This window comes from Branchiostoma floridae, chromosome 2 (assembly GCF_000003815.2).
Source record: "Branchiostoma floridae strain S238N-H82 chromosome 2, Bfl_VNyyK, whole genome shotgun sequence".
NCBI lineage: Eukaryota > Metazoa > Chordata > Leptocardii > Amphioxiformes > Branchiostomatidae > Branchiostoma > Branchiostoma floridae.
Genome location: NC_049980.1, coordinates 11,926,854 through 11,950,681, shown reverse-complemented (window position 1 = coordinate 11,950,681; position 23,828 = coordinate 11,926,854). Strand labels below are relative to the sequence as shown.

General features: G+C 43.8%; 2 protein-coding genes across 7 annotated transcripts in view; both read right to left on the bottom strand.

Moving 5' to 3' along the window:
• Positions 1-2,828, bottom strand: part of LOC118410230 (tripartite motif-containing protein 3-like) — a 5,055-nt gene extending 2,227 nt beyond the window's left edge. Inside the window, exon 1 of the mRNA XM_035811791.1 lies at positions 972-2,828. Within this exon, the coding sequence (XP_035667684.1) occupies positions 972-2,558 (1,587 nt within the window). The 5' untranslated portion in view covers positions 2,559-2,828. The remainder of the gene's footprint in view (positions 1-971) is intronic.
• Positions 2,829-6,954: 4,126 nt separating this feature from the next.
• The window catches only part of LOC118409761, a 36,066-nt gene continuing 19,192 nt past the window's right edge, over positions 6,955-23,828 (bottom strand). For 3 of the 6 annotated variants that reach the window (XM_035811050.1, XM_035811049.1, XM_035811047.1), the window contains exons 2-7: positions 13,754-13,897; positions 11,900-12,149; positions 11,150-11,268; positions 10,428-10,520; positions 10,079-10,220; positions 6,955-9,816 (exon numbers count right to left, since the gene is read on the bottom strand). In XM_035811050.1, coding sequence (XP_035666943.1) covers positions 8,774-9,816; positions 10,079-10,220; positions 10,428-10,520; positions 11,150-11,268; positions 11,900-12,149; positions 13,754-13,870 — 1,764 coding nt within the window. In that variant the 5' untranslated portion in view covers positions 13,871-13,897 and the 3' untranslated portion in view covers positions 6,955-8,773. Of the gene's footprint in view, positions 9,817-10,078; positions 10,221-10,427; positions 10,521-11,149; positions 11,269-11,899; positions 12,150-13,753; positions 13,898-18,049; positions 18,186-21,631; positions 22,017-23,828 lie in introns of those variants that run through there. The other 3 variants (XM_035811051.1, XM_035811052.1, XM_035811048.1) reach the window with 3 other exon arrangements.

The window sequence follows — 23,828 nt, the reverse complement described above, 5'->3', positions numbered from 1 at the left end:
TGCCCGAAGGTAGTTCCTAATGTTTGTAGAAAGTCACATTAAGACTGATTTCGGTCCTTTCAGGAACACATTATTTGAAAAGAAAGTAACGTTCGTCATTCGGTTCTAGTCTTCAACATACGCCTCATAGTTCCGGAGAATTAATAGAAATAACCTACCATAGAAAATTACATTCTAGCTCTAAGATCATAACTTTTGACATCTACTATTTTGTCTCAAAAACACGGTCATAAAACAGTTCTAGCGTTGTTTCCAATCGGTAATTATATACATGGAAGGTTTAGTAATAGGTATAATTATAGTGCTGTGTCTATTGGTGTACACAGGTGGTAATTACACGTTGTACGTAGCAATTTTCGGTAAAAAGTAGGTCGAGGTATCGTCCAGATATCCGGTGTGCTACGTGTTAACAAAATAAAAAAGAAGAATGGTTGAACGCAAATAAGAACCCAAGGGACCAATCGCCAAGTATATACTTAAAGGCTTCAGCATCTGACAACGTTCAAGTGTTGGCAGAATCAAGTGGCCTAAAAGCTGACCGAAGTGAGTCTAAAGCTTGGTCGAAGAAATAGCTACGTTAAAGGAGCCATCCGGCGTTGTAGGCAGGGTGGTAAACAGAGATACTTTATTTGTGAGACGAGGGAATTGATTATTGTATTTGAGTATAAAGTCACGAAGACAGAAATCTATATTGACGTAGCAAAATTACAGCAGCGTTCTATGGTCTTTCACATTTATACAAGCATACAAGCAAGTTAACAAAAACGTGAATGCAAATGCATATGATGAATCAACTTGTTGAGTTTAACGTCTTGTTTATATAACTCTACTGGTTCTCAAGTCTAAACATCTAAACATTCTTTACTCATGTATTTACCCATCTGCACACCATAAGGGTTATCGTATCCTTGAATGTGATAGAATTCATCTATATGTTGGAATGTATGACAGAAAAAGAAATTAGTACTCACCCGGCCTTCGTCATCTGTGCAGAGGTAGTGCGAGTATCCCGGATCGTCACTGGTACAGGTAGCCGACATGACACCTGTTCGTGTGAAGGTCTTCACATCCCGGGTGTCAGTCACAGCCACGCCGCCATGTTTGTACACCGCCACTCCTGTCGGCTCCTTCAGATTACCGGTACCGATCTTTCCTATCAGTTTCCCTTCGAGGGTAAACAGCTTGACGAGCTTGTTCCCCTTGTCGGTGACCAGGATGCGGTCGTCTGTTGTCATGGCGACGTCGTGAGGGTGACTGAAGGCGTCGTCTGCCGATCCGTAGAAGCCGAATGCGCGTAAGAAGACTCCGCGACTGTCGAACACCTGGATGCGGTGGTTTCCGGTGTCTGCCACGATGATGTGCCCGGCTGAACTCACGGCGACTCCGCCTGGGTGTTTGAACTGTCCCTGCTGCGGACCCCATCCTCCGAACTTCACCACAAGTTCTCCAACTGTCCGGGAGTCTAACTCCCCGACCCCCAGCTTGACGAGTTCTCCAATCCCTCCGTACGGTCGGAACTTAATCAGCCCTGAGCGGTTTTGGTCAACTTTGGGACGCTCCATCTTCGTCAAATCTGACAGCCTGGCTGCCATTTCGTTGCGCATGGATAAAATCTCGAAGTCTGTTCCAATATCTAGAACCTTCTCCGAGAAACCGCATCCACTGTCGATGTCATTTAAAGTCATTTCAACTCTACTTTTTGCCGCCGACAGTTCCTTGAGCTGCTCGTTGTAGATTGTTTCGACTTGGTCTTTAAGTTCTTCTTTCTTCCTTTGTGTGTCCAATACCAGACCAGCCACCCATTCCTCTATATCCTTCAGCGTTCCCTCCTTAGTTTCACGTAGTTCGCCTTCCTCGCTTTCAAGCCGTTCCTTGGTTTCTTCAAGGCCCTCTACCATACCCCTGCAGGATGTGAGCAGATCTTGGATCTCGTCTTTCCGTGAGGACAGGGCATCCTTGAAGTAAACATACTTGTGGTCGGGCTTGCTGTGGTCTAAGACGGTGCAGTCGCGGCAAATGGGCTTCTGGCATGTCTCACAGTAGAACCTCATGGTCTCACCTTCGTGTACGGGACAGAGGGTGGCTTTGGTGTAGGCTCGGATCTGTGCGCTGCCTCCCTCCGAGCTCAGCTCCCTGATTGACAGCACGGTGTGATCACGCGTCACCTTCAGCTTGGCGTGGACGCCATGACAGTGGACGCACAGGAAGTCCTCACACTCCATACAGCGGGAGCTGGCGGAGCGGCTGCAGCCTCCACAAGCCACAAACCCCTTCACCTTGAACGTCTTCAGCGTCGACAGGGCCTCCAGAAGATTGGAGACGAAGAAGTTATCCTTAAGACCGTCTGCGCCCGTCGGTGGCGTCGCCGTCTCCTGACGACAAAGCGGACAGAGGAACGTCTTGATACTGACCCGCGGGTTCTTCTTAAGGTAGCTCTTCAGACACTGAAGACAGAAGGTGTGGAGACAGGACAGCACCTTGGGACGCTTAAACGTGTCGTGACAAATCTGGCACTTCAAGAAGTCCTCGCTGATCTGAGACAACAGTGAAGACGCCATGTTGTTCTCTCTCTGTTGTTCTGCCTCTCTATGTTATCGACCACGCGCTCTAACACGGACTGCAGCTGCCTGACCGGTTTCTGGCCCACTTATATGGTAATTATAAGGTACCGTAGGCTGTCCCGTGTGGGCTAACACGTCGCTACATACCCTGGAGGTGAACATTATGAAGTAGTCAACAAACGCTGTAATTTAAGGCGCGGCCTTAAACATGCTTTATCCAGCAATGCAGCTACTTTCACATCGATGAATAACGAACGCCTATTAATCATCAATGGCTGAATTATCTTTATCGGTGATATGAGAAAGGACAGTTGTAGGGCTTTGGTGTATTTTCTTTCTATTCACACCAGATGGCACTCAGTCCGTACATTGTAGGACAAAAAGCCCATCGATCAAAGACGCCGAAGGCTGCTGTCATTTACCTGATGACACGATAAAAGGTAACGCTTTCCTCACGTGGGCGTGTTCTGAGTCATTCCACAACATTTAAACTCAGCATGTCTTTCTAAACAGAACAAACGAACTTTGAGTGCCGTTGAGTGTTGGCACACCCAAGTACTTATAAAGCCAAATTCTTAACCGCTGAGTAGCAGACAGAGGACAATGTAAGGGTCAAATGGCGGACAGAATGTGAAGGACAAGTTTAGATCTAGGCACATATCTGAAGGACGGAAGCGGCGGAAGTTTGGCGCGGAGTTGTGATAATATCTGGAATTGAATTCCAAATTTTATACAGTTGCTTGAGGAATTGTTACCTTGGTTGTCAAACCTGTCTAGATGTAATAATATCGTCTTGGCGTTTTCCTTCTTCTTTGGGAATCTTGGCATTCCTTAAAAAGTATCAATGTTTCACAATGTTAACCATTTCAGATCATTTTCTTTGATCTGGCCATTGTACACATTCCGCAAACGATACAAGTGTAAGTAAACCATCGCTTATTAGAGCTGTTCCATACAAGGTTGGGTATCGTTTTTTGAGCTTCGAGACAACTTCTAAAGTATGTGTCTAACTCATCTATTTGGTTTGATCAAGTCGTCCTATGGGAATATACCTCCTCATCATCACAGTCCTTTTCGTCCTGACGGACGCTCTGACCTAATCATGAGCAATATGAATACCCTACGTTACTACCGCTATTCCATCCGGACTGTCACATATGCCGGGGAGTCGCAATACAGATATTCGGCATCCACTGTAGTAAGTGAGACACCGGTACACCCAAGCTTTAAGCCTTCACTTTCATCAAAGTTTTTGGTGGATGTCTGTTATTTTACCGAACACAGATCGTGACCCAATGAAACTTTTTCACCTTGCCCAGCCCATAAACGGGCTTCTCAAAAGGTCCCGTGGGTTGTAACGTGACGCAAAACCGGCTATCATCATCTTTTGTGACCTGCTATATTTCCCTTTGTTCCTCAAAATTGCCTCAAGGAACGTGAGACTATGAAAGATACATCAAAAGATAGGATATCATACTATATAATCTTGTCTTCCTTGCTTCCCACAATAATTCCACCCAGGTGTTGATGATTGTACATGTACTTAAGCTTTGTCGGTAACTTTGTCGACTTTTGTTCGTCCTTTTGACAAGACCGTGTCCGATGCGTCTGATCTTACCTACCATTATGTACATGGCAGTTCTCACGGTTCACATTCTACATGGAACCCTATGATAAAGTGCACAATCAGCAGGATGTGCATTCATGCAAGTCACGTCATGGTTGAAGACCCCGTCACGTATGTCGTACGATTGTCGTAAGACGGGGGTATCCCTGCACAGATAGTCGTAGATGTGTCATGTAAAATGTAGCTGTCATATTAAAAGGCCTGCAAACAATGTCGCATAAGACATTGTCTCTGGTTGATTCTGTCACAGCCTGCTTATAAATTCTTCCGCATAAAAATTACACAACATCCTTCGATAAATATGACCACTCCGTACAGCGGGTCACATCCATTCTCCTGCGAGCTGCGCTAATACCCCCCTCACATTATATACGATCTTCGGACGTTCTTCGCGATCGCAGGAAGGTCGGCTGATTTTAAGATCTTAAGATGGTCTTGCGTATTTTTCGCCTCAAAACTGTCCCCCTCACATATACGCGAGGCTCGTGAGATCGACGGTGAATAAATCTATGATAATGAACCTCCCATGACCTGTTGCACGCGGACAAGGTAACGCAAAACGTTCCTCAAAAAAGGCAAGAGATCAATAAATGTTGCTTAATTTGTTGTCGTAATCTTTTTAACCATTGAATGGAATGCGCGGGCATAATAGAAATGACGCAAGAAAAGAAAGTGTGTCACAAAGCCAGCCTACATACTGCCACAGCGGCCACAATGTTAGAATTACCCTCACATTCCCAGAAATTCAATATTTGTAAACAAACGGAAGTCGGGCGAACGTCGCCCGAACGTTGCCCAACTGACGGGCGTTCGCCATCCGATTTGCGCTCGATGATTAATAACTATGTCTTTGCTCGCCTATCGGTCTTCAATCGTTGGATTGACGCAAGACTATTGACCGATACTCATGCAAGGTACGCACGATTTGTACGCACAATCTGCGACTCGGTAACGAGCTGTGCGATTTTGGAGATTTCCTTCGACTAGTCGCATATGTTAAGAACATGTTTCGCTGCACCGCGACCGTCGTAAGACTCCTGAAAACTGCCGGCGATCCGTAAAAATCGCAAGATGATCGTGAGAACACCGGACGTCTTACTCACGAAAATGTCATTCAGAGTTCGTAAACTAGTCTTCCGATCGAATCGCGCCTATTGTGAGGGGGGTATAAGGGAACCAAAGTCGTCACGAAACTCCTCTTGGTGACTTTCAAGACGACTTTGGTCCCCTCCTGCGTAGGAAAATGGTCACATCTAACGTTGTAGAAACGGAAGACTTTTGTATTATGATGTATTATACTTCACTGGAGTTTAGGTGCCACCTGCACCTGTGTATATTTAGTAACACTTTATTTCAGACGAAGATCAGTAGTAACCGTTCTGGTAAACGCCTCTTTAGGTCGATCGCTCGGGTGAGCCACGTATATGGAGGCTTCAAACGTCCCAATTGTAAGACAAGTCTCAGGCTTTGGTAGCATCTTTCCGCCTCGTTGTTAACACACACCTGGGCCCGACTCTGCACCACTGTTATACACACTAAGCCCCACAAAAGGTCACCGCTTGTCCTTGTGACACAGAAACTCTAAAATGTATCTGTAAAGTAATCTGTCCTCATATCCCGGCTGATCCGAGTATTCCGTGTCATAAACACAGTTCCGGCCCAGCTCCTGGCTAGCTAAATTGTCGACTCTTCATCCCTACATTCTATAGTTATAAAAATCCTATACGACATTTTACATATTATGTTAGAACCATTGGAATGACTTTGCAGTGTATGCTTTACAGGTGTTTTATTTGAGGATCATTGCTTCTTTTATAAGGCTAATGTCAAATTTCCAAACTGGGGACCGGTCAGGCTGTTTGTGGAAACTAAAATAGAAATGTATAACGTTGCTTAAAAATATACACAATAATGCCCACAACTGTTCTCTTTGAGTCTTGTGTAGTTTGGTGTCTTTTATGTTCTCGAAATCTGCCCAGTCGGGCCCCGGTTTGGAATGTGGCGAGACGCAATAAGTTAAAGAATGTCCACTAACACAATAACAATAGGAAAACTGTGTAGAATTCCTATGCCTGATCTATGCCCCTGTTCCTGTCAGTCTTTAGACTATTCGGTCACCTCTGAAATTGTGTCCTGGCGTTTTGTCTCATCGACCCTCATCATCAGATTTTTACATGGCAAAAGCAACTTGCTATCGTAAGAGTCGGACCCATCTTTACTCTGCTGTATTGCGGATGATAATCTGTTAATAAACCGTTTTCTGTTGCTGTGTCCTCTAGACGCTCACAGCTGAACAACCATACAGCGACCAAAAATTGGATTCGTGTGACCCTTGATTTCGTTGATAGAAATTGATTTGAAATGCAATAAAGCACACACAACGTAACAAATCCGTTATGTATCTATAAAATTTGTCGAGTGATCTGTTAAATCTTTAGTCGTGCAGTGGTCGCAGTCTCGGGGCGGAAGGGTGTGTGTAATAAGCTAGGCGACTGGCCAGCCTCACCAAACCAACAGGTCATCGCCATATCACGCCTCTACACACACTGCCCCGAGCCAGGGGTAAGGTATCATTATAACAGCATAATACATGATATTTTCTTGTCTCTGACGGAAGTTGAGCGGGTTTTCATAATCTGCTGTGATGTGCCGCTATGTACCGTTCACAAATAAACTACTAGAAGCATACATCTATATTCTAAAAGTATGTTGACAAAAAGTCAAACAAACCTTTAAACACAACATGAAGACAAATCACAACGGATCTTGTTTGATGAACTATAGACTTTAATGACGTTCGGTCCCTGTCAATTGACTACAACACCATGTACAAAATTATATTCCTGCTAGACAGTCCAAACATAAAGATATCTAACAGCATACGGACGCACCTCTTTCATACTAACAAAAGAATCATTGCACTAGCAAGAACATGTACATGTAATATTATCACAATGATGCATTGTACTGTAATATAACAAGCTATCGCTGGACGCTACTTAAGAGCAGGGGAATTCGAAATAGATAAGTTCAACAACACTGCTACATTGTACAGAAGCTAGATGTAACCTCGGTAATTGTCGGTATCTAACTCACTTTCATATACTGTGACTCCGACTAATACTAGGCATTATGCCCTGTGCCACATACAAGAAATCAAGTGTCTGTTTTCACCTATGCATTTTCGTGATCTGCGAACAAAGTGGCCATCAATCATGCAAGCTTATGCTTAATGAATTATAAATTAAGATAGAGATATATGATTCATCTGACAGGATACTAATGTTGACTGTACGAATTGTAGTCGCTGTACATAAGCAATACATGGGGATCGATATATAAGTAAGGCATCTCACAAGTTTATTTAACAATATATACAAACATTCTCTTTTGTCTCATGTACAAATCGTACATTTTCTGTCAGCGTCTGCCAACCATGTCGTCATGGTAACGATAAAAATAAATACAACATGTAACGTTTTGTATAAATAACACTAGATAGAAAGTACAAGACGAACAATTTGTATAAAATATCAAAACTGTGTCCACGACAAAGGGACTTACTTGTAATCTTCTTGAATTTAAAATATCTGAAATCGTTGTAAAAAGTATCTTATTATTTGTTTCGCAATCATCAAAGTTTCAACAGCACAGGATGTAAGTTATTGTCGTTTTTTGATTTACAAGAAAAGACGTCATTTCGTTGTGAAGAAATGTGTTTCTAAGTGTTCTCTCATCCGAGATGCTTGAAACATTTATACACTATAAACCACTATAAAAAGGCCATAAACGCCTACGCCCTTAACGAAAGGCACTCAAGAGCTCTCTTTGACTATCTCCCTTGTCTGACAACCATTTGATCTATCTGTAAAACACGTGCGGTGGGAAGAACCCAGGGGTATACCTGCACAATACAACGTTATTCTTGTACCAAAGGCGGCACGGGATTTGTTCCATGTCGGCGCCGTGTTGTAATGAGTCCCTCCGCGCCAGAAAAGAAAACAACTTACAAGAACACGGCGGGAATTTTGACGGAAATGGCACAGGGATAATTGGTGGTACAATCCCTGGGTAGTTGTCAGGATGTCGCCCTTTTGTTGGCGAGTTTTGTGAGTGATTTTTTCTTCTGGTGGATGAACAATAAGGTCGGTTAGAGCTGACCTTTGGGTGTTTATGGCGTGTCGCCTGTATGTATGACTGACAGAAAGATGGATTGAATCAGACTTCAAAATCCATGTAAACAGTTTTGAATTGAGGTGCCGCTGTGCAATTAAGATCTTGTACAAAGTGTTCTAAGGTGAGGGAATCAAAGCGGGAAATTATTGATGAGAAAATCTCACTATCTACCGATGCGATAAACTACAGAAGGAAATGTGGCATTCAGAACTCGAACGAGAGCGTTGTCTCTCTCTTCTCTTTACTTGGACAAAGTCGTAATAAGTTTGTCTCAATAGAGACGCCCTGCTACAGCCTTGAGTTACAACAAAGAAAACTATTATCGTAAACATAGTATACTCGGCTGTCAATACAAATAGTCTGTACATGTACAAAAGTAGCGGCACTGGACGAATTATCACAACTCTAATCAAACACAGGGCAAAGCCGTTGAGGCGCAGGTGGTGTACCCACTGGGCGGCAACTCGGTGGCGAAGTGCCCAGGGCCGGACGTGGTGGCCATGACAAGCGCACTGGGTGAGTTGGCGTACCTACAGCTCTGGTACACGGAGGGGACAGAGATGGGGTCGGACTTAGCCGTGTCTCGGCCACACGGCAGCCATCTTGTTTCTCCTGAGAAGGGTGAACCCTCCGGTTTACTACCCTGTGGGTAGGAGGCTGCTGCTTGTTCGTATCGCGCATGCGGCGGCGACTGTCCCTGATTGGCTGCTGTGCCTGGTGACGTTTCAGGGATGAAGCAGCCGATGCTGGGCAGAGATCTCTCCCGTTGTAGCTCTGTGGACGTTTGGTTGTCATGGCAACTGTCTCCTTGAGGATAGTCAAAGGTCACTGCGTTTGAAGGGCTCATATTGCTCGGGAAGGACGACCGAGTTGTTCCACTGTGTCTGATGACGCCGTCCGAGTCGCCGTCGGAGCCGGGCCCGTCCACTACCGCCCATTTCTCCACGGGGTAGGCGGCGCCGTTGGAGGGGGAGGCGTTGTTGTTGGTGACGATGATGGTCTCAGACCTGACCAGGAAGGATTGCTGGTGGACGTGGACGTTCGAATAAACGGACAGAGCGTTCCCGCCACTACCGTGCACCGCGCCCGGCTGGTAGGGGGAGTGCTGACCCCAGGAACCGTCTGGAGAAGAGTTCGGCATGGCGTCGACAGGGCGCTGTTCTTGGGAGCACGTCGTCATGGTGACAGGAGAACTACAGGCATCCCCGTCGCTGCCGCCATGGCCATAGTTGCCGGGTTTGTTGACCTGTCCGTCCCAAATGGCGCCGCCTGGACACTTCTGAACGGCCCACTCTTGTCGTTTGTGGCGACCGTACAGGACAGGTGAAGTGGACGTGCTGCAGTAGGGCTCGGTGACGGCATGGGTCACGTGATCCTTCATCTTCCCGTCAGGCAATGCGGGGTAGTTGTGCAGATAGAATTGGTCCTCTGCAATAAGGCTCCGAGTTTTGTCTGAGAGGAAAGAAGGGAATGATTAGGATAAGTGAGTCATATCAACATACTAGTAAATGTCGACCAAAGATTAAGTGCCAAAGCTAACTATTCCATTTCGGTGTTGTAACAGTCGTTAGACTCGTTATCATGTCAGAACCCGTACGATAGGCAAACTGAGACACTCTTGGGCTAGTGCAGAATGCAACTGGCTTGCTACCAAAACGGCTGTCTGTATATGTAGAGAAACTGTAAAACAAAGACTAAAATAATTTAAGTCTACCTGTGAATGGATCTAAGCACATCTTCTTGAGAGGGCTCGAGTCCCACAAGGTAGACATCATCTTAGCCCGGCTCCTCTTCAGCGTGCCTTCACCAACGTACTGCGCATGCGTGCCTTCGTACAGACAGTCACTCCTCCCCTGCTAAAGAAAGTTATAAAAACTTCAATGACAAACAAATTTTAAAGGGATGAAGACAACATGATTGTGGGACTTGACAACATGATTAACGCAATGAGTTTACTGGCCCAAAGTGGCTCAATTCAAAACAGAAGGAACAGTTAACTGTACAACAATTACAATTCATACGAATGACTGTACTTCGAAAGATCCGGCTATTGTCGTTCTTACCTTTGCGATAGAGTATCTCCTTCCAGAAAGGTTCCGTCTGGCCTCTGCTGATGCCTTGGGCTCAGGCCGCGGATGGTCGTGCGTCCCTTTGGCCTGGAATTTAGAGAAAAGCCTCCGTAAAATTGACACTTGGTCAAAAGATTCACAGATTGCAGTCCTTCTAAGATATGTATCCTGTAACCATTTGTCGCTGAAGGTTCATACACGAGATATCAAACTTTGTATGTTCGAAAAAGTAAATGATTCGATTGACATGAGAGCCACGCTACGTTTTGTAACGTTAATACTAACAAGTCGTTCGTTGCATGACTACCGTTATAGATTCATTTGCTTTCCTCACAACTCTGAAATTAGAGAGATGTCGGATCTTCTAAGTAAATTGGGCTTCAACAACTTACCCTAAATACCGAGCTATCAAGAGTATACTAGTAACATAATCAACGATGGTGTCCAACTTCTCGCGAAACATCTGTCTACCACTATGTACTACAAGCTAAGACCTAGCCTGACTGTCAATAGCAATTACCCGTTAATTCAACCAATGACAGAATGGCAATTAGCGGTTCGTCCAATGACAATGTGATTGCCTGTCCGTCAAATATTTGCACCTGCATGTCGTTATTATACATTTCTACGCTATAAAGAAGCTTTGGGATCGGTCTGTTAACTCGTTAAAGTCCAAACAGGTCCATGTGATGGAGAGATAGGGTGAGGTCAGTCACCTGGAAGAAAATGACGTTGTTCTCCTGGCGCCAGAAGTGCGTGACGGGATAGCCGCAGTGTCCGCGGCACGGCATCAGCTCCAGCCGGCCCTGGCACGAACCGTTCGGGCACTGCTTACCTGAGAAAAAGCGCAACACAAATGTTATAGAAGTTAGCTATTAACCTAGATGCTCACGAATGATACAATGCCGCTGAAAACCCTAAACCCTTATGTGGCCCTCCGGTCTTGTCAGCTGCTGACCATTGGGTAAGTGAGCCGCCCTCCCTCGTTAAATAATGAGAACGTTAAGTTCTAGTTGAATATGTAAAAAATGTTTCTACCGATAGTTTTCAAGTTTGATATTGCCTGTCGGTTTCGTGGGACATGCCCCCTAGCGGTGCTTAGCTTACTGCATTTTAGTATCGAATTCAATGGATATGTTAGGCAGTGTTCCAGTTTTTATGTATTTCAGTACAAACGTTCAAAATAGAATATGAACATTTAATTGATTCTAAAAGAATTAAGTAAACATTTTTTTCTTGTAAATCATTCTCACCCCATTGCCGGATAAGACAATGGAGTTCGGAAGCAGATAAATTGCTCAGCTGTGGCATTCACTATGAAACAACGCCCCCTAGTAACATCACCTGGAGTGACAACTAGCAACTGCAGTGTTCAAATGACTAGGTGGAAGTCAAAGAGATAAAGATAATCGTATTTCATCGCGCTTTTTAAAGACATAGCAGTTCATTTTAAGATACGAACTTACCTAATTGTTTCTTCCTAGCCTTGTCACATATGGCAGGTCGCATGTGTATTTTGCCGCCGTCAGGAGTTGTACAGTGCAGTGCGCAGACCAGAACTCCCAGGCACGACTTCTTGAGGATGTGACAGTTGTGGTTGTTGGTGTTGCGCATGGCCCAGCCGCTCACGTGTTTCCGCGCGTCCGTGTCGCTAGCGTCGAACACCAGCCGGACGTTACCGTCAGGCCACTCATGGAAGGGGTCCAGCCGACAAGCCTGGGGGAAATACACGCATTAGGATGCTACAGAGGACAAAACACTCACTAGAAACGTCCCATTTGCATAATCTCCAAGCAGATCCTACGGTATACCGATAGCATAAGATAGTCTCAAAAGCTGTCAGAGAAGTGGAGCCGGCCAGGTGTGTCCGATAGCCAAACACACTCCTAGGCCGAATGTACTCCTCTGCCAGCTTTTGAGACTATCTTATGCTACCTTAGGATCTGCTTGGAGATTACCATTTGCAGCCAAATACACGAATGTTTTAATACCTTCATATGGTCTAGTCTAACAAACTACTGCTCTGTTAATGCTTACTCAAACACATTCATATATATATATATAGCAGCCCTCCAGCTTTGCCCTACTACTAATGTAGCAATGCTATATAATATAATGGAATAACAGCGAGGGTGTCTACTACACTTCCAGTAACCATGGTGACAGCCGTCTGGTCCAGGTCATTGACCTTACTTGTTTGGAGAAGAGACTGGGCGAAAACAATATATCTCCCTTCCATGAAGGTAGACATAAAAAAAAAGTTAGGAAATTTACGATCAGCTCAACAACAGAGACCACCCCAATACACCTGACACACGGTCAACGACATTCGACATCAATTGTTGATCGCTAAACGGCTAAGCTAAGATTGACAGAGGGTCGCGCGTATTTCTTGGCCCAAAATGTACCCTATAATATCCGCGGGCTCTGTGATCCGCAAATGTAGGATGCTCCACAAAAATCGCACAATGATCGAGGGAATACCAGGAGTATAATTGCCGAAAAATCGCAATAGAGTGTACTTGCATTATCTCGAATATTGATGATCATTAATTGTGTTCTGTTCACCTATGTATCTACAACAACCACTATAGAAAAGTGAAAATACAACCCTGCATCTCCAAGACATTAAACTATCAATAAAGATCAAACAGTTTTTTAACAACACCTGTTGAAAATTTCCCCATCAAATGCAACAATACTGTAGAAAGAAATATCCTGCCCTGAAACCTCACAGAGCACAATATCTTCCAGGCAACTTACTTTGATTGACATGCTAGACAAAAGAACATATGATTCTTAAGCGTTTGCCCGTAAAGTTTCGCTAATCGTCATATAATGAGGCACCGATGTGGAAGAGTGGCAGACGTGCTCGAGGCCGGGCAGGTCGGACAATGCTGGGCGGGCGCACCTGACTTCTACCCGCACGTGAGGCAAACCCACGGCCACGTGTCAGGAAGAACCCGCTATTGTGTCCCTTATTGTACCTCTGATGAGCAGTTGTTAGCCCATTACACAGAGTTCTGCAGTGATTTTTTCCATACACAGAGCATGGATAGCTTCCTTGCACATACTACACAATGCCTGCGATCCCCTCAAAAACTGCAGATAACCGTGCTCAACTAAGATTGTTGCTTAGCCAAAGAAGACTGCTAGTCTATTCATACTGATTTGTGTTTCTACTTTGTCTGCATATAAAATGCTATTTCTGTGGTGATTTTTGTCAGAATCCGTGATATCTTTCTATGTGTTGCTTTCTTTGCAATTAAAGAAAAGAAAGGGATAGACCGAAGTTTTTCCTATTTCTTTATCATCCTTACCTCCGGTAACGAGGCATCGTTGATGTCCCAGTCCCTCCTGTCGCCCACCTGCCCCGCCTGCCCGAACTCCGCCAGGTACCGCCCCGCTGTGTCCAGACTCCCGCCCTTCCGCGGCATCTCACCACCGGTCCCCACGTGCCTCACCTGGACAGTAACATACAAAAACTCCATTTAGTTATCATTACAAATGTCACAGAGGGTTAAGTGTTAGCCTTGCAGTCGGTAGGTCGCGAGTTCACTCCCTGGTCGAGTCATACAGAAGACTTTAAAGAATCCTTCTTGGCACTCAGCATCTGGATAAGAGTATAGGAGTTACACACACATGACTACAAGTGGGCTATCCCCCTGTTGTTGGGATTGCACAAAGTCGTGTGGCAGAGGGGCTTAGAAATGAAGATAGGCACCGCCATAGGCACAAACAATGTATGGTTCTGGAGGATCTTTTAAAATAAAATAAAAACCAAGAGACAATGAATCTTTCATCATCATCTTCATCCATCTTTAGAACTAGATAAAGCGGAGATTACTTCCGTACATTTAAAATCACATCTATCAGTCTTCTTCAAAACCGCTAGAATGAACTTTTCGTTCTGGTTCAACTAAATTTAAAGCTTTCCTTGTCACGAGAGAAAAAAAATATCATCGATATCCTACAGTATTAGTAATTGATCATATCATAAGCATCCCGAAAACAGTACATGAAATGTGCATTTTGTCTAATTTTTAGGCTTACTGAAAAGGGAGGTTTTGTCATTTTTGGCCACATATCACTCGGGACATTCACTCAGTATTCCAAGTTTGATCACAGGTGTCAATGTTTATTTATTTTCATCGTTTTTCTCAAACGTTTCAGTGTTATTTGGAAGGAAGTGCAAAACAAATAAACTAAAGCAGGTGTCAGTGTTGGTTTGGGCACGTACACCTGGCGCAGAACTAATGTGAACAATTGGTCATGGCGCATTTTGTACAAGTCTGCACACATATCATATCTGCTTCATGAACACACTAGTTAATCCATAGTGTTATCTTGTGGTTCATTATTGATCATAATACCTATGTCAGAGCTGTAAAGTAAGTACCCACGCTGTTCTGTGCAGTTATACTTAATGTATGTACAGAATATGAATTAGATCGTTATGTAGTTTCGAGATTTCAGCAAAACGAAACAAAAATTCCATAATTGCTGTTTCGTCACTTAACTCAAAATTTAAAGCTAGTGTTAATCATATAATAATCTAATAATTATTAACAATTGTCTGATACAATATCCCGGTACTTGGCTTTAGAAAATCAGTGTGTTTGTGAACAACTCGTGGATAATATTTGGCGATGGGCCCGCGGTATGTTTAGGCATATAACTGTTAGTGGCCCGGATTTCTAACGGTTGCCACCCTTGACAAGTAATCCCCGCCACTACTTAATCCCTGACCGAAATCTCTGCTTGAAGAATCTGTCCCTCAACATCCTTTACCAAGCGAACAATCCATTTCCGTAGCTGATATATCTTGATGATACATGTATACCAAAACCACACCACCTGTGATAAAGGATGTAGACCAGAAAGCATGCGACTAAAATGTTACTGTCCCTCTGTTTTCTCTGTCGTAGTTTGAAGTCGCGCGGCACCCAAGTTGTGTCTGGAACGTGCCATTTCCCGTCCAAGTTCCACAAACACAGCTGTCATGAACGTCAAACGTGCCAGAGCGAGCTGGCTAGTCTGTCGACTTGTTTGTGTGCTTGCAGCCAGTTTGTCTATCGTGGTCTTACAACCTAACGGCACGGTCGACAATATTCGTAGTGGGCCGTCGTACGATTTTGACGTCGTAAAAGATTTTCAAGCAGACTGTGACAAAACCACCCGCCGACAAGGACTGCCCTTTTGGTAACAAGACTGGTTTTTGTACGACACACGCACGACTATTCCAAAGACGCCCTCAGTTTGCGATTGTGCGACTATCGTAGGACGAACGTGACCACTCCCGTACTTATCTTGAAGGAATTGCAATGATCAAATGACATCCCAATTGACTATTCAGTGAGATCTAACTATACGTATAGACTACAGATTAACTAAGGATTACTCTAATACACAACGTGCCTAATGACATCAACATTCGATGTCAATTGCAGGAAAATAAAAAAAAGAAAAACTATCACAAATGACATAATTATTATCTTACTGCTCAACTAGAAAAAAGATCAAATCCCCGTCTCCGCCCAAACAACGTTTTCTGGATGAAATGAGCAATTTGACTTAATGCTATAATTCCTGTTATTGATAAGTACCGTTACCTGCTGAACAGTAATTATGCTGGCCATGCTCTCAGCGGAGGTGGATGTGACAATCACACTTCAGTAGTTTAACAGAGATTTAAGTTGTGTTTAGCAAATCGTGACGACAAATGTTCCGGACTGACGCATTCTTAGGGATTTCTACCTTTGTGATCCCTGTGTTGTATATTTGTAGAACGAAAAAGTCGTTATGAGATGACTACCTGAGTTTTACGCTGACTTTTGTTCCTTTGTTCGTTGTGAAGATGATCTTTGTGACAAATGACCTAAGCCATTATTTGAGCTTCAGCTCACGCAGACGACAAAACGTCAGTAACAAAGAGCCGCTGATCGGGCCGTCCAATGGCTGCAAAGTCATTGAAACCCAATAAAAGGTGGCAAAACGGTGTAAAATGTGAACATTAGAGACATAGCTGCGATAATGATGGCGACATGCTGTCACCCATTGCCTAGACACAAAGCCAATTGTGTGCGCATGAGTTGGTCCAATGCTGCTACTCTGTGGTACCCCCAGGCTCTGTAGTGATGTTTTAAACCTCCGATCAACACCGGTAATACCCACCTTTCTCTCATCTACGAGTAAACTTAACTATCAAATCTCAAATAAGAGAAGAACAGGGAGGGAAGGGGGGTATCCAAATAGTTGAAGATACGGTCTTTAACTACTTGATATCGTGGAAACTTCGAACTCGAGACTAAAACGACAATAAAATGGACTTTATCTGAATTATTCACAACCTTAATTACCAGACTGTGTCGGGTTGATTAAAAGTTTCCTACATTGAGGCCTAAGAGATTTCGCGCAGCTCCTATTGAAGCAAATCTTTATAATCCAGACAGCAATGAAACCATAATTTAGTGAACGGCAAAATACCTGTCAAAAGCGACGCAGGTCCAACCTGTGAATTTGTGATAATTAGGACTCGATCAATACTAAAACATTTTGAACAACAACAAAACAACGGAAGAGTACATTACCATCGATGAAAGTCTGTTGCAATCAATGATCTCTTCTTTTGTAACTTCAGTTGTATAGTCTACTTCTGTATAGCTGCAGAGCGTTCAGACTACCACAGCAGCACAACACAGTGCACTACTATAGTCCACTTTTTGAACAGGTGTATCGCCTTTTTTCAAGAGCACCTTATCGTAACCCTGAAGCACTTTGTTTTATAGATGACTTCGTGTTCTTGATGATTTATGAGGTGAACGTTAACAAAGACCAGGCATTCATCACAAAAAATACAGGTGCGTGGACACACTTCCTATATAGACCTAGTGTCGGGGTGCTAGAGAACACCTTTCTCTCTTTACGTCCGGGTCACTGCACATTTCCGCGTCGGGGTGTTTATGACAATCAATCACGGCATGATCTTCCACAAAAACTCTATCTACAGCACGTCACAAACTGGGCACACCTCAAGACTTCGTGGGACCAACCCAGTCTGAAAACGTGGCCTACTACATAAATGGTTCTGGTATGCACAGATTGTTAGTATTGCATAACCGGTAAACGCCTCAAGGTGTAAGCTACCTTGAAATAGGTACAATTATCACATGTTACATAATACCGGCCTGTGTTTAGATGTAAATCTAATCCCCTTTATGAAAACGAGGACTATTCCTAAGATATCAAAGACGACATCATGTTTTCTGACCAAGAACAAGTAGCTGACTTTCTTCTCTACATACTAGAAGTAAGGAGTCTATACAACAACGTTGACAACGTTGGACGAACAACAATAACAACAAAATCTGTAGTTCAGGCATTTTAAAGCAGGTAAATGTCAAAGTGTTATAGTGTTCAGAAGCACACACAGTAACGTACTGAGCCAATGAATGATTCCATGCGTTTTAAGGTAATGTCAAGGGGCCCGAGTAGACATTATAAGGTCAAGGAAAGGTACATAAATGTATAACGTTAAGATGTGCAATGGATAAAGATTGAAAAATAAAAAAGATGTGCAATGGGCAATTGAAAAACAACGAGTAAACAAAACACACCGTTTATGAAACAAAAGGACACCACCAACCCCTCGGAACCGCAGTGTGTTGTACCGTACTTCGTCCTCTAGTACTGGCAGGAATTTCCTCTGACAAATCTGAACAGTCTGAAGTAACTTCTAGATCTGCTAGTGTAGTTTGTGCCTTTCTAAAATATACTCGTCGGACTACCTATCAATTCTGGGTCAAGCTATCGGTCAAGCATGACCGACGGGCAAAATAAGCTATAAATCAGTTTTTGTCTTAAATATGAGCGTTGTGCTGCACACGATGAAAGATATTGTGATAATTGTGGATGCCTTTTAACAAGAAGTTTCCACAGCGAGCTGGCACAACGATTTGTGCTGTCTGTTCAGTAGTTCTGTTTGTCTGTCACGAGACGTAAACCGCCTTAAGGCTCAAGACAGCCGTTCTGTAGGACGAGTACAAGCTACTGTTTGTGAGGATCCACTCACACCCATCATTGTCCTGTCTAAGTCTATTTTCTCCCACCAACGTTTACAATATTAAAAAAAAGGTACTTATCACCCAACTTTCCAAGCAAATGTTGATTAGGACGATTATGATTTTCTTTTCACGACAGCCACCCCAATCATTTTAATGGGAGCTGTTGTCAGAGAACGGGACAAATGAGTAGAGGTCACATTCTTCCTAAAAACGTCTGCTTGGGGGGTATTCCCACCCCATCCAGGTAAGGTGAGGGGCGACAGCGAAGACTGGTATGCGACGAGAAGTGAGAGAGCGAGAGGGACGACAGAACTTGTACAACTAATTGACCCAAGAAAGAACTGACAGACACAGAATCGTCCAATTTCGGACATGACATACCGGCTAGAAATGGCACCAAATCGTGATGTTACCTTTTCTCAATAACATTATCTGATATTTCTGACCTATATCCCTGATCATGCTCATCAGGATTAAAATGATACATTATTTTTCATACCTTATTTTTGACAGTACCCTTAACTGATATACATTATGTATAGATGTAGTAGACCTTACGAAAGTCGCTGTACTTTTGCTGTAACGTGTCAATAAAGATTGTCGCAGTTGTAATAATCGTTTGAAAGATCCCTCCTGTTATTGTGTTCACCTTTTGTGATCTTCTAGCACTTCCAAGAAGCGAGGATGACGGATAAGAACAGTGACAGAAAGCAGTCATTTCAGCAATAACCCTTCACAGGTGTTCGCGTGAAGGCAAGTGGGGATCCACTACTAATATCATGTCCTTAGCTTCGGATCCCGCCCCAAATCCCCGCGACATTATGACTTCCCTGCCACAAAACCGTTCACCTGTCTAACATCCACTTTTGCCAGCTTACCGTTCATGTAGTTGGTGTTATCAAGCTACGGGAATCGGAAATAGAACACAATTATGTTATCTGGTGGCTAAGCTGGTCAATTTCAGCCCATGTACTTTGTCATTTCCGACATCTTATTGCTGCATAACTCCCGTAACACCTCTCCCAAGGCTACTTATTATTCACAGTTCAGGTGTCAGGGTTGTCAGCTGTGGGTACGGGACAGAAAAATAGTCTGACTTCCTCGTAAAGCTCTCCTGGGCTATTATTCTTCAAGTAGAGGTTAGGATCCAGCTTGTTTCACTCCACTCATACACTCAAGGCTTGTTTATTAATGTTACGTCTTTTTAGGCATTTTTTACCAGGCCTTCTATCATACCATGTTTCTTCTTTGTCTTTTTGTCTGATTAACTTGGTAAATAGGGAACCAGACAAAATAGAAATCAATGACAAAAACGTCTAGAAAGTTAAAGCTAAAAACAATCCGGAGCCTAACCTCTGCTTGAAAAGTACCGGTCTGTAGCGTTGAACGTTTTGTCCTGTCGCCGTTGGCTAAAACCACGTCGCGCAGCATAATGTACCACACACGCACACATACACACACGCTCTCACTAGTCAATTACGGAGCTACTAAAAAGAAGAGGCCCTACTTAGGCGGATACAGTCAACAAACGAGGACAAAACATATCTGTAATTGACTGTCAAGTGGCGCCATTGCACCGATGAAGCACGTCAATTTCGCGCACAAAAGCAGCGCCTGAAGCACTAGCGCCCTACATGTCTGACTACACGGTACTCTGTATGACCAATTCTGTATACAAGGTGTATGGCCCGAACGCGTTCATAAATATCGCATAATAGAAGAATCAAAACGCATATCCAAAATGAAATGACACAGTTTTGTAAGATGAACGCTTTATCCAATCAAACCATCCAACCTTTGTCCTCGTTTCAGACGAACTGTCATAGTGATTATTGAAATTTCTACAGGATGTCTTGATACGAATACAACATAACCATTTGTAACCATTAGAACGATCGTAAAACTTACTAACTATTGTATGGGATACAAAGATATCTTTAAAGACTACCTCCAACTCGTGAACTATTTTTGCTTACTAACCGTTACTTTCTTAATCTAATCGGTTTCGTTTTTCTTAATTATTAAAATTTGCTTTTTTTGCTATTTTTTTGCAAACAACACGATATTCAGTGTGGGTCCAACATGTGCGTCCTATTTTTCTTTTTCAGGGATTTTCGTAATTCGTTGCATTTGTGAAGAAGTTCACCATTCACTTGTTGTTTGACCGAATCAGATACACGTACACATACGACACAGGAGAATTTGATTTATAAAGTTTGATACTGTACTCACATGCAGTCCCCGCACATGTGTCTGTTGGAGGTCTTCACTCAACAAACCGCGACGGGACCTCCTATACAAATCTGATTTCCTCACTCGCTTTACATCTATGTTCCAAGTCAGTGTTTTCTAATGGAATCACCATGGGAACGGGCGCCCTGCAGATGATCGTGTTGCCACATTTTCCACGGTTGTCAGTTAGGAAGGAAACTACCTGATGGAGCATAGCCTGGAGTCCAGCCTTGTTAGCTGGATTCCACTTCCAATAGTTGCTACTTACGGTGTAGCGACTGCTGGGAGCAGAGTAAAGCTACCAAGGCTGGACTCCAGGCAAGCTGCACTGGGAATGCGCTCGACCAGAAAAGGAAGGTTTCGTGAAACTTTGACTGGTGCAAAGAAGAAGTTTTATTCCCGAGAAAATCAGATCGACGGCACGCGGCAGTACCGACGGATAGAGAATAAAGGCACTTTTGCTTCAAACAACCAAGGACATATTGTCTCAAAAGCAGAACGCAATTCCTTTTTTTGTAAAGTTAGTTGCAGATCTGTCGTTACGTACTGTGAGAGTGATACAAGTAAGGGAGACTTAAGACTTATGCTGCAAACAGCCATACTGTCAATAACTAACACGTTACAAGGCCATACATAGAAAAGGCATACCTAAACCTATGTTGGCATAGAAACGACGAATAAAGCTTGGCGCGAGAGAGATGTCAAATCGACAAAGGAGACTTTACGGGGAAATACAAAGTGTGATGAGGAAGGTTTCTATTCTCTACGTAGTGTACATTGTCGCCACATGAGGCTATGTAGAAGGCACATGAGGACGATCAACAGAGGGAGGAAAGTACGAACATAATGAAGAACCAGCCTCCACGTTGACGTGGGACAGAAAGAAAAAGATGGATGCCGTACCTTTCTAATTTGACTGGACTCTTTGATTCAGAACGTGCCAAGACAAAGTCTCTGTCACCAGAGGCCAAGGCTACCGCAGGACATCAAAGGCGCTCCCCTGACGTGGCGTATTGTCCAGCCCTCTCACCCGGTAGCCGCGAGGTGGATTGTGAGGAAGGTCGGGGTGAAGTGAGGGATCCATTCAACAGACAAGGGCAGGCCAACAACATAAACGGCGGGGTGCAGAGGACGCGGCCTCTGTCACGACCTCGCTCGGAGAGGACACTGGATGGAGTGACAGCTCGCAAACAACGGCACTATGTCGCCAATACTTGATTGAAAACTTTGAAAAGGGTAACAAAGACGCGCTGTTTGGTCAGATGGGTTTGCTCGGGTCAGTCCTGTGGCTGGTCCGGTCGTGACCTGCAGCTGCAGCCCGGGAGAAAAACTGCCGGGCAAACGGACGGAGTCTGGGCAAACACCGCCCGCATTTGTCCGCTCCCCGTCTCCCGGAACGCCCGGGCACAGAAAAGATGGGGCGGCGACAAAAAGAACGGGGACGGTTTAGTCAGGAGCTAGCGCCGGCTATCAAGAGAAGGAATAGCCATAGTAATCTCTCATCTGTTGACTTACTTAGTTAATCCTCGGGAGCGGTAAGAAAGAAATGCGGCATACCAAGAAGATGAAAAGAAAAGAGGAAGAAAGGCGAGGAGTCAATCAGAGAAATCTTCTCACTCTTACAGCTGCGGATTCGGAGATGAGCCATTGTCGAACCAACAGTAGCTTGTCGATCAAAAACGGGAAGAGAGATGAAAAAATACGGCCATAAGAACCTAAGTGCGAGAACACTCACCATCTTTGCAGAATGCGTCACGTATTAATGCTAGCTGAATGTCAAGAGCTTCTGTGTTTTCTTAGAAACCTCAAATTGGCTAATAAGTATGCGGCACAGATAAAGGGACGTCGACGGCAAGCTACAGATTCATTGAAACCACCTAGTCGAAACTTCTCTTCTAATATCGATATAGAAAAATGTAACAAATGTAACAAATCTAAATATTTTGAAGCTGTACGTTTATTTCATGCTGCCCTAACGTTATAGAAGTACGCTGGTCATAAAAACACACAATGTACTACATCGTACCGCATTATAACTAGAGTGAAGTTGGCGGAAGCTTTTGAAACAAAACAAAAACGTTCATATGCATAAAGATCACGTATCTAGTTAGTACGCACTTAAGATAAGGGTTTTGGAAAAAAACGTTAAAAACATGTCTATAGGGGACAGCAAACAAGCACCCACAAATTGAGCAATTGTCCGAGCAGAAAATATGATGACTCCCTTTGGAGGAAATTACTACATTTGAGCAACGTAAACATGGGTGAATATCCACACACATACAGTAGTGCGCTACGAAAATTGCCGAAAATTATTCCCGAAGGACCCATTTCGCCCTCATGCCCATCTACGCTGTAGTATCATAATCATAACAGGTCAAAGTACTTATTGACAAAATAGCTACTTTATAGCTCGTACAAACAAGGTACCGCCCTACCATACTACAGCTCTGGCAGTCTCCACAAGTAGAGGTGTTCTCCAACTGTAGCGCGCACTCCCCGGTGTTAAGCCATTTATATGCTCGAGGGGACCAATGGTCATTCAAGCGATCATTTTAATATAATCTCCATCTAATCGGCACAGATAGAAATTGGGAGTCTTGACTTTCGCTTGATCGCACCTGTCCCATTGTTTTGTCGGTCCGGTTTCTGACTGGCCTATTCTGTTGTCTCTCCGTAAATACCCAGCTAATGCCGCTTTAATAGGGGGAATATCGCCGGTAGGAGTGACACTAACCGCCCCTTTCGTGTTGAACGTCCCCGTAACGTGTAATCAAGATAATGTTTCATATGTATGAGTAAATAGGAAAATGTAGGTCTCTAACTATCTGCTAATTTCTCCCGGCGTCGACGAAAGAGAGATTAATACCAGAGACAGCGGTGGACGAATTCCTGAAGGGCCCTTGAGGAAAATTTGGACAATTATTATTTATTGTTATGATGACCGTTTATTTTTGGATGAAGTGCCCGCATATACTCTGTGTACACAAGACTCAGAAACGTTGTAAAGTACACAAAGGGGGGAAATTATATGGCTAAATGGTGAACGTCTGCTTCGTCCCAAACGTGACAGGGTCTTCAATTTAAGCCCTTTCTGTCG